Source organism: Gastrolobium bilobum, unplaced genomic scaffold (assembly GCF_033153095.1).
Source record: "Gastrolobium bilobum isolate Gb01-03AN ecotype WA unplaced genomic scaffold, APGP_CSIRO_Gbil_v1 utg31210, whole genome shotgun sequence".
Classification (NCBI taxonomy): Eukaryota; Viridiplantae; Streptophyta; class Magnoliopsida; order Fabales; family Fabaceae; genus Gastrolobium; species Gastrolobium bilobum.
The window spans coordinates 162,604-181,921 of NW_026896611.1; the positions used below are offsets into that span (position 1 = coordinate 162,604).

The 19,318-nt window shown below is 33.2% G+C and overlaps 1 protein-coding gene and 1 pseudogene across 1 annotated transcript; both read left to right on the top strand.

Moving 5' to 3' along the window:
* The first annotated feature begins 2,532 nt into the window (after window positions 1–2,532).
* LOC133300908 (potassium transporter 1-like) lies at window positions 2,533–5,777 on the top strand (annotated as a pseudogene).
* Window positions 5,778–6,493: 716 nt separating this feature from the next.
* LOC133300909 (INCREASED PETAL GROWTH ANISOTROPY 1-like protein 1) lies at window positions 6,494–10,392 on the top strand. The gene is made up of 6 exons (XM_061500489.1): window positions 6,494–6,497; window positions 8,364–9,031; window positions 9,131–9,447; window positions 9,538–9,649; window positions 10,058–10,189; window positions 10,269–10,392. The coding sequence occupies exons 1-6, from the start codon at window positions 6,494–6,496 to the stop codon at window positions 10,347–10,349; spliced, it is 1,314 nt and encodes a 437-aa protein (XP_061356473.1). The 3' UTR covers window positions 10,350–10,392.
* The last annotated feature ends 8,926 nt before the right edge of the window (window positions 10,393–19,318 follow it).

Genomic DNA, 19,318 nt, shown 5'->3' on the forward strand with positions numbered 1-19,318 from the left:
AAAATTTTCCTTAGTTATTCCATTCTCCTTTATTTGAATCATGTTAAGGTTATCACAACATGTCGCTTGGAAATTGCACTAATTCAATTTCATGTTGTTAAGAAATTGGATTGAAAAAGGCAATTTCATGTTGTTTAGAAATTGCGGTAATGCAATTTCATGTTGTTGAGAACCCATATTGGTGGTCTGCGTGCAAAGCATGTGGCTAATAGCCTAGGGTTCTCAAATTTTTTTATTTCTGACCCGATTAGTTTTTCAGGTGGCAACTCCGATTGAGACATAAAATTTGTCGTTGGAAAGCTTGAGATGTCTAGAGGGAATGAGGGAACAACCTCATTCTCATACTTTCCTCTGTCACACCCTCAGTTCTGAAATTATCACAGATATCTTGAAAGTTTGTGAGGTGTGTGTGTCCATGAAAGACTCCAGCGGAATCCATTTTCCGTCGAAAACCTTCACAACTAAAGTGCAACAAGTGTTATTAAACTTCGACAGGTTATCAACTAGATCGAGACTGGAAGACCCAGGATTTTTTATAATACGGCGCAAAAATAAAATTTAAAAATTATATGTATTATTAAGACTAATAAGAGGTATTAATTATTATAAATATTTTTTAGGGAGAGGTTAACTATTAGTGCTAATAGCTTATTATTATTAAAAAAAATTATTTTACACATAAAATAATAAAAAAAATTACAACTTAAGGAGGGGCGGCCGCTAATGCTAGCCTCTCACTCGGTCCATATAGTGACCCTAACTGGTAAATTTTAAATTAGAGATTTAATTTAAAGATTTAAATATCATAATTAGATTCAGAACGTGATTTGAGTGTAATCATGACTAGGTCTGAACAATGTCTTCTGCCGGATATTTTACATTGTTGTATAGCAACCGGTAGATCTTGAAAATGAGTAAAATGAGGTTAGAGAACTTATTTAGTAATTATGATGCCAAATATGAGTTCAGAACAAAAAATTACATAGTCTGACACTTTTCACAAAATCTCGTAAATAGTGTTTTCTGCCGGGTATTCTACATTGCTATGCAACAACCGGTAGAACTCAAAAATGAAAAAAAATTCAATTTATGCCAAACAAGTCATTTTAGGACCAAAAAAATGTTATTTTGATAAGCATAAGTGTAAGGACTGCTGTAAGTTTATGTCACCAGAACCCGCAACTGATGTATGAGAGCCATCAGCTACGGCTATTGTATGAGTTCCAATGGCAAGATGATAAGAAGTAAAGGAGTCAGCACAACAAGGCATATGATCAGTAGCACCAGAATCAACAACCCAAGAATGTTTAAAATCATTACATGAAGAAATGAAAGAATAAGTTTTGGAGCTCATACCAGTTATAGTCAAAGTACTAGTATCAGATGGCTTACTCAAAGAATCAAGGAAGGTTCGGAGCCGTTCCAACTCATCTGGACGAAATGCAGAATTTATTTTAGAGGAAGTAAAATGCTGTTGACCATGCATCTTATTCATCTTTTCTAAGACAGTTTGCTTTCCATGGAGGCGAAAGCATAGATCCTTGATATGACCTGTTCTTTTACAATAAGAACACCATCGATCATCTCTCTTAGGTTCAGAGGTTGCACCATCAGAAAACTTTGTAAAGGAACTCCTTTGAGAAGAGGCCATACTGCACAAAACTTGTCAAAGAATAGCAGCAAGAAGCCAAAAAATCACAAACAAATACTAAACAACGTCAGATCTGACCGGAACAGTAACACAGCGGCCGAAACAGTAACACAGTGGCCGGAACAAATACCAAACAACGTCAGATCTGGTCGGAGGCAAGAAATTGGTGAAAGAACAAACTCCAAGAAGCCAAGAAATTCGGAAAAAATACCAAACGATGTCCGATCAAAGTGGAGAGCACAGATCCAGAGCCGGCTTGGAGAGACGATCAGAACCGTGGTGGTCCGCGGCCGAGAACCACCGTCACGCGCCGGTGAAGCTGGAGGCGCGTGGGATTCACGCGCAGAGACAAGGGCGGTGCGTGGAGGCGCTTCTGACCTCCGATGGTGCTGGGTTTTTCAGGCAAAGGTCGTCCGGCGAGCGCGATGGTTTCTGTGGCTGTTCGGAGTGAAGAATCCACCGGAAAAAGGGTCCAATCGCGATGAACAGGTTCTGTACGGTGGTTCTAAGTTCTCTACGTTGATTCTGTGAACGTTTGTTTCTTGTCGTGTAATAGACAAGAAAAAGAAAGAGGAACAGTGAAGCAATGGTCTTCTCGGTTCAAGAGGTCCCCGGAAAAAAAATTCCGGTGGCGGCTGATGGCAGCGAGAGACGTAAAAAAGAATAAAAAGGTTTCGTAGGCGCGGAAGCAGAGCCCTCAGGATCGAGAGCTCTGATACCAACTTGAAAGAAAAATGGTATTTGAAATATTATTGAATTGTGTAAATAATCTGTACAAAGAGGTCTCTATTTATAGAGAATGAAAACCCTAATACTTGAGCTAATGGGCTTGGCCCAATACAACAAATACTAATAATAAAATAACAAATATTTACAACAGTATGGCAATTGGTGATGGTGTGATCACTCCTGCAATATCAGGTAGTTGATCTGGAGCAGCCCCTGAGCTTGTATAATGATGTTTACTTCTTCGCTCCTGTAAGCTATCACCTAAACTTCTGTTATTTGAGCATTGCTTGTGAAAATAAAAAGGAACTCAGTAGTTAGCATAGTCTGAAACCACATGAAGTATGTTATCCCTTATTGACTGACTCTGTAATATAGATATATGAAGGAATCTCTCCCTGAATTTTACATCATTACTTAAGGAAATTGCCACTGAATATTTTCATAATAAAAGGAAATCACAGTTACACTAGGTGTTGTGAATCAAATGTTTTTTATTTATCAATTCAATTCATGTCATATTGCCAAATTCTTGGATCAATACTTTGTTCTTTATTTAGTCTACTTGTTATGAGATTATGAATTAGTTTTGGAGTTGATATTTGTGGATTTATGTGTGCGTTTTTTCTCCTTTGTGTCTATTTTCCTTTCAGTTCTTTCGACAGTTTCAGGTGTTGAAGTTAAAATCAGTGAACTCCATGTTAGTAAGCCCAGCAAGCTTCTTTCATTACCATCTACCATATATTATCCATTCACAACCCATTAAAACTTCAGGTGATTTTTCTTGTAGATTATGTTATCATAATCTCGTGTCATTGTAGTGGGACTATTCTCCATTCAGCATCATCGCACACATAGAGTTGCTTTCTTGTTTGCTCCAGTTGTTGCAACATGGCTTTTGTGTATCAGTGGCATTGGTATATACAACATATTCCACTGGAACCCAAAAATATATCGTGCACTTTCTCCTGTCTACACGTTGAAGTTCATCAAAACAACTGGCATTGAAGAATGGCTGTCATTAGGTGGAGTGGTGCTTTCAATTACAGGTACCTATATATGGTTAGGTTATTTTAAAAGCAACCAATTGGAGTTCTGGGAGTAATTTTTCTCTGTAATATCCTCATAGGTGTGGAGACCATGTTTGCTAACTAAGGTCATTTTTCTGCTCTCTCAATAAAGGTAAATTACCAGTGTTGTTTAACTTAGTTGATGCCAGCATGTTGATCTACCATACCAACATGATTCATGCTTTAACAAGAGTACTTTAATCTCAGATAGCTTTCACATGTCTAGTGTATCCCTGCCTCATTCTGGCATATATGGGTGAGGCTGCATTCCTCTCTAAAAGCACCGTGAGGACATTCAGAGAAGTTTCTACAAAGCCATACCAGGCAAGAATTTATATGAGTAACCCCAAACTATCAAATATTATTTTGGGCCAATATGATGTAACTGTCACTATTTTTTTTTTTCAGAAGCTGTGTTTTGGCCGGTGTTCATAGTGGCCACTTTTGCAGCCATTATAAGCCGTCAAGCAGTAATTTCTGCTCCCTTTTCCATCATAAGCCAGTGCTGTACATTAAATTGTTTTCCTTGGGTGAAGACTATTCACACTTCAAGCAGAATATATGGGAGTCATAGGGGTGCTAAACGAGCCAGGGGCCTTACAGGGGCCTTTGGCTCGGCTCGTGAAGGCCTGAGCTTACATGTTTAAAATTGATTGTTGAACCCAGGCTTGGACTTGTATAAAAGTTCGTTTAATAAAAAGGCCTCAGGCTCCAATTCAAAAGCTCGGCCTTAGAGCCTCTCAGGCTTGTCTAATATATATTTTTTTTATATTTTTTATACTACTAGTGATAGCACTCTCTCTTCTCAATTCATTTCATCTCATTTTATTAATTAAACAGACTCTTTGAATGATTTTATTTTATATTATACTATTTGGATATACATTAAATTTATGAATATTTATTGAATTACTAGTGCTGTTGATTTGTAGATTTTGTTTGGGTAAATTTTTGTTGTCTTATTATTTTAAAATAGGCTAACAGGTTAAACTAGGTTTTTATTTTTTGTAAATGAGTCAGGCCACAGGCTGATATTATATTCGTAACAGGTAACGGGCTAAGGCCAGTCTAACACATTTGAACACAGGCTCGGCCCGTTAAGACCAAAGCTCAGCTTGGCTCAGGGCGGCTTGTTAACACCCCTATGGGCAGATATACATCCCAGAAGTCAATTGGATATTAATGTGCCTTTGTTTAGCCCTGACAATTGGCCTTAAGGGTACAAACATGATGGGTCATGCATATGGTAAGCTTCTTTTCCACTATGATTATGATGTTTGAAGCATTGACAAGTAAATTTAACTATTTTGCTGGGTTTGTAGGGCTTGCGGTTACCACCATTATGTTTGTGACAACTTGTTTGATGACACTAGTAATTTGATTGTCTGGAAGCAAGGAATAATAAAAGCCATTGCATGTTTGCTATTGTTTGGATCAATTGAACTGCATTACATCTCAGCTTGTATCTGCAAGGTTCCTGAAGGAGAGTGAGATTAGTGCTGTGCTTAATCTTTATGATTGTAATGTATACGTGGAACTATGGAACAATGAAGAAACCTCAATTTGATGTGGAAAACAAGGTTTCAATGAACATGATACTATCTATGGGACCTTGCCTTGGTATGGTTCGTGTCCCTGGAATAGGACTAATGTACACCAATCTGGCTTCTGGTTTCCCTGCTATGTTTGGTCATTTTGTAACAAACGTGCCAGCATTCCATCAGGTGCTAGTTTTTGTCTGTGTAAAATCTGTTCATGTCCCTTATGTCAGTGAAAATGAACGGTTGGTCATCAGTAGGGTTAGCACGAAGGAGTATGGCATGTTTCGTTGCATTGTCAGGTATGGTTACAAAGACATGCAACAGGAGAACTATAATTTTGAGAGTAGATTGATATCTGCTATAATACAATTTGTAGAAACAGAAGAGGAGAATATTCCAGAGACAACAAATGAATTGTCTGCAAATGATGGAAACTCAAATGTGGAAGATCTTGGTGTTTCACTGAACACGTTTAATAAGTCATATTATGAAGAGAACTTGTTCCCCTCTTCGTGTGTTTTGCAGGTAATGATGAATGACCATCTTGAAAAGGCTCTCTACAAAGATGAGTCTCTGCAGATTTAGAAAGCTAATGAGTTTGGTGTTACCCATATAATCGGCCATTCCCATGCAAAGGCAAAGAACTAATCTTCCATGATAAAAAAGTTTGCTATAGATTTTGTTTTTACTTTTCAAAGCAAGAATTGCAGAGAGCCTGATGTTGCTCTGAATGTACCTCATACTTCTTTGCTAGAGGTTGGTATGATTTACTATGTCAAATTTTTGTAGAGAAATTTGCTCCGAAGAGAATAGTCAGAGGTTGGAAATGTTGGTTTAAAAAAGTGACACCAACAATAACTTCTGCAAACCAATGATCAAGTTCAATCAGGGGTAGATTTTTCATCATTGATCTCTAGGTGGCCGTAGTTCTGTATCTAATGATGTAATTCAAAATATGTATTTCATACAAGAAAATAGAATACGCTGACAAATTTGCTCATAAAAATATGCATATTCTACCATCATACAAGTGGTGCAGTCACTACACGTCCATTTTGTGCCAATCATGACAATTCTTGGTTGTAATTTTCTTGTATTAGTTTGGTTGTTGAAATTTGACCAAAGAGGCTGTTTGTCATTAACCTTTCTCTTTTCTTTTACACAGTAGCTAATGATGTTTGATACTTTTATTTTTTACCACATGCATTGTTCAGTAACTAATGTCACAGATTTTTTTATTTTTGTTACATATATTGGTTGAAGTTAGACTAGTCATTATGGTATGGATCGGAAAAATCTACAATGCTACATATACACTGAGTTCAGTGCATCCCTAGTTCATTTTTATTAGGATACGTAAGCGGATCCTGGGATCCTAAAAATTTGCACAGAATTTGCCTACATGTTCTAATAAAAATGAACTAGATATGCATTGAACTTTTTGTTCGGTATGGACCCAAAATGTGTTTTCAGAATGATAGATCATTGGATGATAACTGATAAACATGGGTAATGGACTTAACTATTCATGTTCATTTTCATCAATGAAGCAAACCGTTTGAGATCTTAATCCTCGATGAGTTAAACAAGCAATCGATGTATATATTCTACCAATTTCACTGCTCCAACTGCACAATAAATGTTTGTAGCTGTCTGTTGAAGAAACTTCATTAAAAACTAAAATAAATTCCCCTAAGGTGCAGACTGCTACCCTCATCATATTAAAGGAAACTGTATGACAAAATTTATTATTTCTTTTATGATAATACATTTCATTTACAGTGTCATTGCTCTACACTTTCTTTCTTCCTCGGTACAAGAGAAAGGAAAAAGAAAAAGAAAGTAAGGACTAGCTACCTACCACTTCAAGGTAGGAAAAAAGAGAGAAACTTACCATTGTTTCTACCAATTGAATTTGTGGCTGGGCAAGTAGTTATAATAAGTGTTACCCTCAAAATTTTTGTATGTAAATGGAATGGACCTAATTAGATTTTAATCTAAATATATTACATCTTTGTAAAATATTTTAATTATGTCATAATATATTGGCCTCGAGTAATCTAAACCTATTAATTTATCATGCCTTCAATATTTATCAAAAATTAAAAAAAAAATTAGCATAATATTATTTTATTAATTAAAATTATTTAAATAATTATTATATAGAAATTCATCAAGACTATGTAATGGTATAACTTTTTATTTGTAGTTTTGAACAAACATTTGAAGGACTTTGAGAACTTTTTCTGTGAAGGACTTTGAGAACTTTTTCTGTCTCACTGCTTTCTTATTCTTCACACAAATGATTAGAGAAGCTCAGCCTCAACTGTCACAGAAAAACAATCTTAATCACTTCACACTCTTTTGGTGTCAAAGAGTGGAGAAGGAAAGTAGGGCGGTTGAAGTCTATGGTAGGAGTAGGAAGGAAGAAATGGAGGTAAAGGAATTCAAAAGGGACATTGAACAACATAATAAATTTTAAAAAAGTAAATATCAAAGGGATCTTATTTGGTATGATGTAGTAATCAACAACTTTACTTTTTATGTTCAAACTTTTTCACTTCACGGAACCTCATTATATAGTGTTCTGTTTTTCCTACCCTCCTTTGTCCTTTCTCATTGCTTGATAAACAAAGAAATACCAAATGCCATTCATATTACTAGAAGGGCACTGATTCATAAAAAGATGAAAGGCAACCATCACAATGAAGAGAGATTGACCCAATATTGAAATACTCTCATTCCAAATATTACACTTGGACAAGAGTTATTGCCAATTGAGTTCCATATAGGGATGTTAGGACTTTGTAATCAGTTCAGTAGTCACCAATCACCATTCACAGCACGTGTACAATTATAAATATGAAACTCCAACTCAAATTTCATTTTAAAAGGTAAGACATGATTCAAACAAGAAACATGACAAGCTTGCACTCACTAATGTAGATATATGTAGTTATGTAACACTAACCCTCAAACATATGACACTGTAACAGCTTAAATAACCAAACAAACAAACAAAAAATATTAATTACAAATTTGACCAAAATAATTTAATGTTGTACCTAACTTCACATTAAAAAGGCATCTATCAGATAATAGCGATTGCCAGCAAGCCCAAGTAATCTCTCATCTACGATAATATTTGCTACTAAGTCATCATAATGATTCTTTATAGTATTGAGCATTGAAGTTGTGAAATGTCCAAAGCATCCTTATCAAGACCACTGTACTCAGCATGTCCATAAGGCCAATGCAACCTTCTTCTGTGGCATCCTTTCATATTTAGCCCCTAGTCCTAAACACACCAACCTTACTTCAAAAGCAAGAACAAATATAAAAGGAAAACATATTAATTTTATAACCAAATTATAGCCATCCTTCTGAAGAGGGCAGAAAGAGAGAAAATGTCACTGGAGAATGAGTATGAGAAGATCACCTCCCTAAAGAAAAATCTTGAAGTCCAAATGGCAAGGAATGAGTTGCTAGAGAAAGAAAACAAGGATCTCAGACAAGAAGTAACTCGTTTAAAATCACAGATATTTTCACTTAAAGCACAAAACATAGAGAGAAAATCTATATTCTGGAAGAAGATACAGAAATCCATGGATGGCAACAACACAGATGCACTTCAGCATAAAGCAGCAGTTCAAGTAATCAAGTCTGAAAAGAGTCCAACAAACGAGAATGTGCATACAAATTCAGATTTCCAAGAACCAGCAGCACCTAAAAAGGAAAGATCAACAAGAATACCAACACCTCCACCAAGGCCTGCTTGCAACCCTTTTCTTCCTCCACAAAAAAATGAGAAAGGAATGAAAGTGCAGCCAACAACAGCACCACCACCACCTCCAATACCACCAAAATCACTAGTTGGGATGAAAGCAGTGCGTCGAGTGCCAGAAGTAATAGAATTCTATCGTTCCTTGACAAGAAATGATGCAAACATGAATAACAAAATAAACACCAATGGAACTCCTGCAGTTGCATTTACCAGAAACATGATTGAGGAAATTGAAAATCGCTCAACTTTTCTTTCTGCTGTAAGTACAGTTGCTAGCTTCTCAGTTTTATTTCAAGTTTTGATAAATCTTTACTTATGAAACAATTGTGCCATTGATACCATGAACATTCATGTGCAGATAAAATCAGATGTTCAAAGACAAGGGGAGTTTATCAGATTCTTGATAAAAGAGGTAGAGTCTTCCTCATATTCAGATATTTCTGAGGTGGAGGCATTTGTGAAATGGCTTGATGGGGAGCTATCTTCATTGGTGGATGAACGTCCAGTACTAAAGCATTTTCCAAATTGGCCAGAACAAAAAGTAGATGCACTTAGGGAAGCTTCTTGTAACTACCGAGATCTGAAGAACCTTGAATCAGAAGTATCATCATTTGAGGACAATCCAAAAGAGCCATTGGCTCAGACTTTGAAAAGGGTGCAAGCACTTCAAGACAGGCGAGCATGTACCAAGCTAGAATATTCAGTAGCTTAGTGTTTTTGTGCAATGCTTTTAAGTACTTCCAAGATCCACTTTCAAATATGCAGGTTGGAGAGAAGTGTAAACACTGCAGAGAGGACAAGGGAAAGTTCAAGTAAGCGTTATAGGAATTTCCATATCCCTTGGGCTTGGATGCAGGACACAGGCCTCATTGGTCAGGTAGGTAGTAGATGGCTTATATTTGTGCAATTTCCATAGAGCCTTGTGCATTTGGTTACCCTTTTCTTCCTCTAGTCTCTACAGAGAAAATAACAAGACACTAAATTGAAAATTTCTTTCATAAACTTAGCATGGCCAATTTAGATGCATTAGGTCAATAAGTTATGAGAGCGAGCCTTGGAGCCTTGTGATGAGAAGGTCACAATTCGAGTTTGGGAAACAATTTCTTTGCAAAAATATAAGGATAAGATTGCGTACAATCGACCTTTACTCTTACCCTTACAAATCGGAGAGTCTTATGCGCTGGGATTTTCCCTTTTAGGCCATAGACTCCTCATAATTGTGGTAGCTGATCATTAATTAATTATGGTAGTTGATTCAGACACTTTATTTCGTTAATGATTGCAGATGAAACTAAGTTCATTGAGGCTAGCGAAGGAATTCATGAAACGGGTAACCAAGGAATTGGAATCTAATGAAGCCTTGCAGGAAGATAACCTCCTGGTACAAGGAGTTAAGTTTGCATTCAGAGTACACCAGGTTAGATTACACTAGATTCTCATATTTCACAAAGATAACAATTCCCTTTGTTCATCTCATCAACCACCAAGACATTCAGTTTGCAGGTGGTTTTGATACAGAGGCCATAAAAGCATTTCAAGAATTGAAGAAGATTGGTATTGCTAGTACCAAGTTATAGGAATTTTGATTATACCCCAAACTTGTTAATATATGCCAGAAATCTCTATCCTAAATTTTCTTCCCCTAATTGTTTGATGTTCACACATCACCGGTGGAATTGAGATGTATGTATAGGCTCCCATATTTATGTACATTTAAAATGCATTGCCAATTTTTGACAATTAGTAGGTATATGCTTCCCTGATTATGCAATTATATCACAGAAGATAATCCTATCACATCTCATTTACCAAACTTTTATGTTTATGATTCTTACATTTATATCATTCTAAGCTTCTAGCCCATGTGAAACTTTACTGACAACATACTAACATATTTATAATTGATGGTATGAGAAAAAACTAAGCCCAAAATAATAAAAAGCACTGGTGCATACTGAAACATAAAAAAAATATATAGAATATATCATCGCGTAAAACATTAAATAACACCAAAATGAATTTATGATAAATGGAAAATGATTCCAGAAAAAACCAAAACCTGATGAACGGCATCAGATCGACCGTGTCATGTCCTCGTAGGAACGATATGGTGACCTTGATTCACATAGGCATGCTCAAAGTGTGAAATTAATTGAATGAGAAATATTAAAATAATTTAAAAAATATGATTTTTATATTCAGTTTACAATAATATTCAAAAATTAAAAATTTAGAAAAATTTCAATTTTTCGAAAATCCTACAAAATGACGCGTACCAAACGCCCCATAAAAGGGCAATATATTTTTCCATGTCACATAAGACAAAAATTTATAAGATACTTTTATCTTACACACGTAAAAAAAATTGAGTAGAATCTACTAAAAAGAAGAGAGAAAAAAAAATCCCACTCACTTATTTCTCATGTAATATGGATGGAAAAAATATTTTTGTTTTTGTTGCAGAGAAAATTTTTCTGCCACATTCACCTAAAAATAAATGGATACCACAAATATTTTCTCTATCTTCTCTTTATAATGAGATTCATTCATTTTCATGTGAGTTAGGTAGAAAAATCAATTTCGCATAAACATTAAACCAATACCTATACTATATTATAATTCAAAGTCATTATGTGAAAAGTTTTGCCACGTGTAATTCATACAATGATTTGGATTCTTTTGAAAAGCATAATCTTTCCATCTTAAACAAGTTTTTTAAAAAAAAATTAAGATTATATGTGTCATGGGCCAAGTGGGACTTGATCAATAGTGCAACTTAATTAATTTAAATGTTAAATTAATAAAATTAATTTGAATTTGAAATTTAAATTTAAATAGTCATTAAATTAGATTTGATGACAATTGAAAAAATTAAGGAAACCAATTAATTAGATTGATTGACTCAAATTAAAGAAATCAATTAATTAGATTGATTGGCTAAAAATTAGGGAAACCAATCAATTGGATAAGAAAGAAAGAAATTACCCAACATGATTGGAAAGTGATGGGGCACTAACCAAGGGGTTGATTAGCCATCATATTTAGTTTTCCTTTTTTCTTATTCAAATGAGACATTTTTCTTATTTTGCTTCATCCAAAACCCTAGTCGAAAATTACTCCATTCTTTAAGAAGTTTTATGATGTGTTACGCATCTTTTTGTTTGGCAATTGGATTATGTGCACACATTTCTTCTGTTCTCTGTCTGGTTTCTTCTTCTTCTCAAGTTGTTCTTCTGCATTATGTATTCCAAATATAATTTTATAAAGTATCTTAATCCTACCAAAAGGAGTGGAAGGTTAAGGTTAGGGTGGTTAGGACTTGGAAGGTTCCTAATTTGTATGGAAAGATTTTGATGACAATGTGAAGATGGTGGTTCTATTAGATGAACAGGTAATACTTTTAGTTTCTATTTGGCATAACTATTGTGAAATGATATAATTTGGTTTTCATTATATTATTAATGTGTGCGTTTTGTGGGGTGGAAGGATTCATGCTACTGTGAAAGGTTCTTTACAAGTTCGGAATAAAATTCTTGAATGAGATATTAATTTTATTAGAAATTTGGAGTTGGTTTAAATCGTGACAATTTCAGGCCAACTAGGCATGATTATCGTCTGTCTTTCAACTTGAGGATGGATGTTAAATCGATCATTGATGCTACTTTTTGCCAATGTATTCGATTTTGTTGATTTTGACATTATTGAGAAAGAAGCACCTAATTGTCCTTATTTAGTTGGTAGTATGTTTTGTCTCTAATATAACTCATTTATTTGTTTTGTTTTTAAGATTATCATATTTCCAACTTCTTTGTTTTGTAGACATGGGACAACGACCATTTTGCCACGTTATTGGCAAAAATTTACCGGAATGACACGCTCCCTAAAATATTTGCCAAAATGCCACATCACCAAAAATGCTACAACACATGATGTTTTACATTTGGAGATGTGGCAATGAGTTTAAGGCCACATAAACTCGCTGAACAGTCCAACATTTTTCAACCAGTCATCGTGTCAGGCCTAAGTCGCTTTGCTGTACAGCGCATTACATGACATTTTGACATGTGGAAAGAGAGGACTGAAGTCGATGGATAGTACAGAGACTATAGTGCAACGTGGCATATGCATATGGAGTGTCCATGGGAAAACGATAAAGACGATTTAATGTCCAATAAATGATAATTTTCTTTTTTGTTTTCTTTTTGAAAAATATAATAAACAATAAAGACGATTTGCTTTTCCAAGTAGCGTACGCAAGCATGGAAAATATTTAACAGTTGCATGATTTAAATCTACCGTTCTCAGCCCAATGAATTAATCAATTCTACAAAAATTGAAAACAAAAAACAAATAAGCATTTATTGATTAATTCATTGGGCTCATAACGGTAGGTTTGAACATGCAACTGTTAAATGTTTTACATGCTTGCGTACACTACTTGGAAAAACAATCGTCTTTATTGATTATTATATTTTCCAAAACAAAAAACAAATCAGCATTTATTGGACATTAAATCGTCTTTATCATTTTCCCATGGACACTCCATATATATATGCCACGTTGCACTATAGTCTCTCACTATCCAGCGACTTCAGTCCTCTCCCTCCACGTGTCAAAATGTCACGTAACGTGCTGTACAGTAAAGTGACTTAGGCCTGACAAGTTGACTGGTTCAAAAATGCTAGACTATTCAGCGAGTTTACATGGCATCAAACTCGCTGCCACATGTCCAAATGTAAAACGCCAAGTGTTGTAGCATTTTTGGTGACGTGGCATTTTGGCAAATTTTTTAAGGAGCATGGCATTTCGATAAATTTTTGCCAATAACGTGGCAAAATGGTGGTTGTCCCTGTAGACGTCATTGATTTACTGTCAAGAATTGAGAAAGTTCGTGAGCATGTTGTCTGCGGTAGAAAAACGAAAATGGTTGTGTTAGAGCTCGAGAACCTAAGGTATTTATGTTTATCATATGTTTATATAGATTTCTTTTTGGTTAAATGTGTTTAAATATATAACATGATTTCTTACAACCACTGCGAAATAGGGGACATTAGCTTGAGTGTACTTTGTAGGAGCAGTATGTAGATCAAATACAAACTTTTTTGGGAGATAATGATCTCCTCAGAATGTGATCATAGTTCAGCTTGCAAGGATAAGGGGTTTCCAGGGTATTTTTACTAATAGTTATTTTTCATTTTATGCTTTTGTTTGAGTATATATTGTTCAATTTCTCTATTATACTATTTTTTGTGTCTTACTGTATTTGTTTCCTTGAATGTATAAGTAAAATGGGAATTAATAAATTTAAATATCACAAGGATTCTTTTTTATTCCAATGTACCAGAGATTATGGACTTCAAAAAAAGGTGACGTATATACTTTTAAGAACATGTAATTTAATATAGTTGGATGTGTCTTTCCAAAAGAATTCATTTTCGTATATGCCCTGATTCTATTATATGTTATATGATTACGTTTTAGGCTTTCATCTAATTCGATAGAAAGTAGTTTAAGGTTTACTTAGTTGTCCACTCAATCATCATATTCTTTTGAAAATGAGTTTATGCAATATACTAAAAAGAAGTGTATCAGTGATATTAAGAATTGTAGAGAGGTATATTTTCACAAATGATGAATGCTTTCACATATCTTGATTGGATTGTGTTTGTTTATGTTCTTATGTTTTTATTATTCATATATCAAGTTACAACTTGCATTATTTTTGGAACCATAAAGTCGATTGAATCAAAATACAACTGGTGCTACAAGTCCAATAAGAAATGTCTATATTCTGTTTGTTCTGATTTTGAAAAATAGTATAGTAAGGACTACCAGAAACATTAGGATGATTATCACCCAAAGTGAGTTATTGTTCTCAATGTGTTTTGAATCTTAATATTTCATTGACAAAGTACTGTGCATTTCACTTATTCCTTTGTGATGCGTAACTAAATAGCCAGGGTTAATGTCTGGCAGATTCAGTATTCAAGTAAGGGTTGTGTTAACACAAATTATGCATCTTTTCTTCTGTTTGATATAGATTGTGTTACTTTGTTGGGAATAAGTGTTGTTGATCTACGCAAGCAACATTTCAAAATGGACTGATTCTAATTCCTCTGCTTTTTCTGTTCACTGAGATTCATTTAAGAAAAATTAATTAATCAAATTAACTTTGTATAACATTTTGATGTAGGGTGGTGATTTGGATCATTATCTAGAAGAGCTTAACGTTCTTAATATCCATGTTATTTGAAGTAAATGTGAAAAAGAAGAATTTGGAATCATACACGAAGTCAAAATATCAAGTTTCTAAAGTTTGTTGCAGTGAAACTATTATCGCATCATACCTTAAGTCTGTTGTTGACCCGAATATATGTTGTTTTCATTTTCAAACATTATTTGATTATATTAGTACTTTGTATTAGTTTTACAAATATTTTTAATTTTCAAGATCAAGCAGCATTCAATAATGCTTGCGACACTAATGTTGTATAAGCAGATCCGGAAAGAGCTGCGATATCTTTAAATTAAAATTAGAATTTATCAATTAAATGTTTTATGCGTTATTTGTATAACATTTCATAATTTTATACAATTTTAATGCCTTGCCAGGATGATGAGAGTCAAACATACAATTGTGTTGATGTTATTGATGTTTCCCTCACTTTGTTATCACCATCCGACAAACCTACATAGGAGTCAATGTCTGCAAGTGCAGACACAAAAAAAATCATTTGAAATAGCAAAACTTGATATATGTGAATAGTTGGTGAGCCATCTCTACTACCCCAGGATTTGTTATGATAATAGCTTGAAATAACATTTACAAAAAATGAGATATGCGTGAAATAGCAAAGCTTGATATATGTGAATAGTTTTCTTTTCTCTTCTTGTATATATTCTTTTATTTTTTTAATGCATTTAAAAATTTCTTTAAAATTTTTTTTCGAGATGTTGCCCCAAAACCCCCACCACTGAATGTGCAGATATAAATAAAATTTTATGGGTCTACCACTGGTCACCATTGATTATAAAATTTGATGCCATCAAGAAAGAAGATTTTAATTCTTTCTTTTTGGATATTAAGATTTTAATTGTTCAGTTAAACATCCTAAAAAGAAAGATTAAAATAGAGAAAGAGTTATGTACTTACCTATTATTTGTGTGTTTATAATTTTCTACTACATATTATTGCTATATTTTATATCATTAATACAGTATAGTGACCCCAATAATTTGTTTTTTTAATTAATTTTATTGCTGAAGTCAAAGACACCTTGCTGGAGAAAGGGAAGTTGTGTGGACAGAGCTGCTGGGGAAGAAGTTGTGTAACATCAAAATTGTTCTGGGTGTTGTTGAACTATATATTTGAGAATTATTAGACAGTTAGGAAATACACAATGTCTTAATATTTTTTATGTTTGTTTGAACAATTGTGGATGATTGTCTAATTTTAATATGAGGTTAAACTTTAATTATTTGACGTTATGATATTTAATATAATCTAAATTTTTTGTGTTTGTTTTTCTTTTTCGTCTTCTGAAGTTAATCTTATGCAATAATTAATATATAATAATTCGCTTATTATTTAAATTTGGAAATATTTTTTCTTTTGTTTGATTACGAAAAAAATGTTTAATAAAATACATTTATGATAAAACCATCTTCAACTAAAAAAATGGAGACATGTTCTGCATCGTAAAACTATATTTGTCATTAAAAAAATTTATTATTAATGTGTCTACACTTTAATCGATTTCTTTTAATTTATATGTATCATGAAGTTTATTTTATTTTTTTATAAACTACATGTTAGTCTCTTAATCCTGATTATTTTCTAAAACCTTCTAATATTCTTTTTTTTCCTAAACTTTCTTTCAAAGGCTGATCTTTCATCTTTTGCAAAGCAGGGAATGATTGAGAAAAAAAGACAGATACCCCTGAAATTTCTTCCAAGGATTTATTATTGCAGATTTTTGTAGTCACTAATGTTCTTAGAGTATATTATAGACATCATTCAATATTAAGTTGCAAATCCCTTATATATTTTATCTTTTAATTATTTCTTTAATAATTGTATCCTATAAAATTTTATTTATAAAATTTATTTAAAATTTACGTTAATTTTTACTAGACAAACAAACTGACTTCATTTTTTCTCCACGCATGTCACGGGTAATAAGCTAGTGAAAAATATATTCCCAAACATTATACAGTATGCAACTCACCAAATAGCCAATAAACAAAAAAATGGATTATAATTCAGCTAGTTATACTATACTATTTTGCTTATCCTATCTCTCAATATGCATTATAGGCCCCCTTAGTATCACTGGAGTGCTTACTCACGGTCTTTGGAGCTTCATGTCTTGCTTCGATTATGTGCGGCCCATCGTAACATCAAAGGTTGTTTTTTAACATTTTTTCTTGGTAAAAAGGTTTTTTTTTAATATTATTAGCAATCTTATTAAACTTATTAAACCGGTCGAGGTACTGGGTCACTGGTTTAACCAGTGGGTCACTGGTTCAATCACATGACCCGGTAAACATATGTAAATTTATAATTTATATTAAAAAAATTATAAATATACTTAAATACCTGTAAAAAAATACACTAATTTTAAATATTTTAATATGAAAAATAAGGGAAAGGTTATACTTGTTATCTCTTTTTCATACTACCTCTTACTACTAAATCTTAATCATTGATTTTTGTCAATCCAACGGTTATAATTTATTGGAAAGTAATAATTAATTAATAAGTATGACTTAATAAATTATAACCGTTAGATTAACGAAAATCAATAGTTAAGATTTGGTAGTAAGATGTAGTAAGAAAAAGAGGTAATAATTTTTTCCTGTAGTTTGTTTCCAAAAAAAAAAAAAAGAGATAGTAACTATAACATCTCCCGAAAAATAATAAATTACATATCATTGTCCAACAAAAAAGTAATCAAACATATTATAGTTGTTATACTAATGTTTCAGGTTCAGTAAATGACATTTCTAACTATAAATCAAATCAAAATTCCTTACATATTGCATAACCAAGATAATATTAGTGTTGTAAGTACATAATCTATGTAAATTAATAAGCTACAAATCGCTCAAATATTTCAAAAGAAAACAAATCATTTATGTTTGAGAGTAAAAAAAAGGAAGAAATCGATTGATAAAAATAAATTAGTTTTTTTTATTTTATTTGCAAACCGGACCGGGTCACTGGTTGAACCGACCGAGTCACCGATTTTTACAAAAATCGGCCGAGTCGCACCGGGTCACACCGGTTATGCAACATGGCCGGTCCAATATGAAAACTGGACCGGTTACATGACCGGTTCATCGGTTTCTGGGTTGACCTGACCGGGTCGGTCCGATTTTTATAACATTGGGTTTTATAGCTCTTTTGTCACTCTGAAAAAATCTTCTGCAGCAATACTAGGATACGGGTCCAGTTTCTAGTTTTTTTTTTTTTTTTTTAAAAAAAACAAGTGAGAATCTGTTGCACCTAATAAAACTTGTGAAAATTTGCACCCTATTAGTAAAGGCATGTTGTTCTTCAAAAATATTGTTTATCCTGAAACGTAAATACAAATTTTGATATAAAATTATTTTTAATATCTAAATAATTAGTAAATAGATACATCAATTACAAAAAGAGTAAAATCTTTTTTGAGTCCCTAACAAAAAACACGATCCTCACTTTAGTCCCTTAAAAAAAATTAATCGTTTGATCCCTATGAAATTCAAAGTAGATGTATTTTAGTCCTTTTGAGGGACTAATGTGGGTCTTTTTTAAATTTACGAACAATCACTATTTTAACTAAATAGATCCACTTTGAATTTCTTAGAAACTTCGGGACTATTTTATTTTATAAAGAACTAAAGTGAAAAATTATATTTTTTTGTTAGGGACTCAAAATAGACTTTAATCATACAAAAATTTACATCAAAGCAATTAATATTTAAATAATAAAGGTAAATATTTGCATTGCAAAAGAATAAAAGGGTTAATGGGAAGGGGCTGAACCTTTAGCCATCACTGACCCCCGCACTCCGGATTAGTCCCATAGCCGACTCAAAGAGTCGAAGCTTGTGGGGATACCGGAGGGAGCCAACTCGCCTTAAAGAGGTAATTAGGGTTGGATAACTCCAAAAAGAATAAAAGGTTTAATCAAATTATAACCTAAATTGCAAGGATAAATACTCACATCACATGCAATAAAATGTTTACATTAAAGTGAATTAATTCTAAATTACAAGATTAAATATTTCCATCAGGCGTAAATAAAAACTCTATATAAAAACATATTAATATGAAATCTATAATTAAATATTCATATATCATTTAGAGATAAAAAAAATTACATGAAACATATTCATATTTAAATCATAATAATAAATATTTACATCAGAAAACTTTTTATTTTAATCATAAATTTCATTATAATCTCAATTCATAATATGATACAAAATTTCGTGTGTGTATATACACAAGACTAGGGAATCTAAGTGATGTCTTTTACAACTACAATGGGTATACATG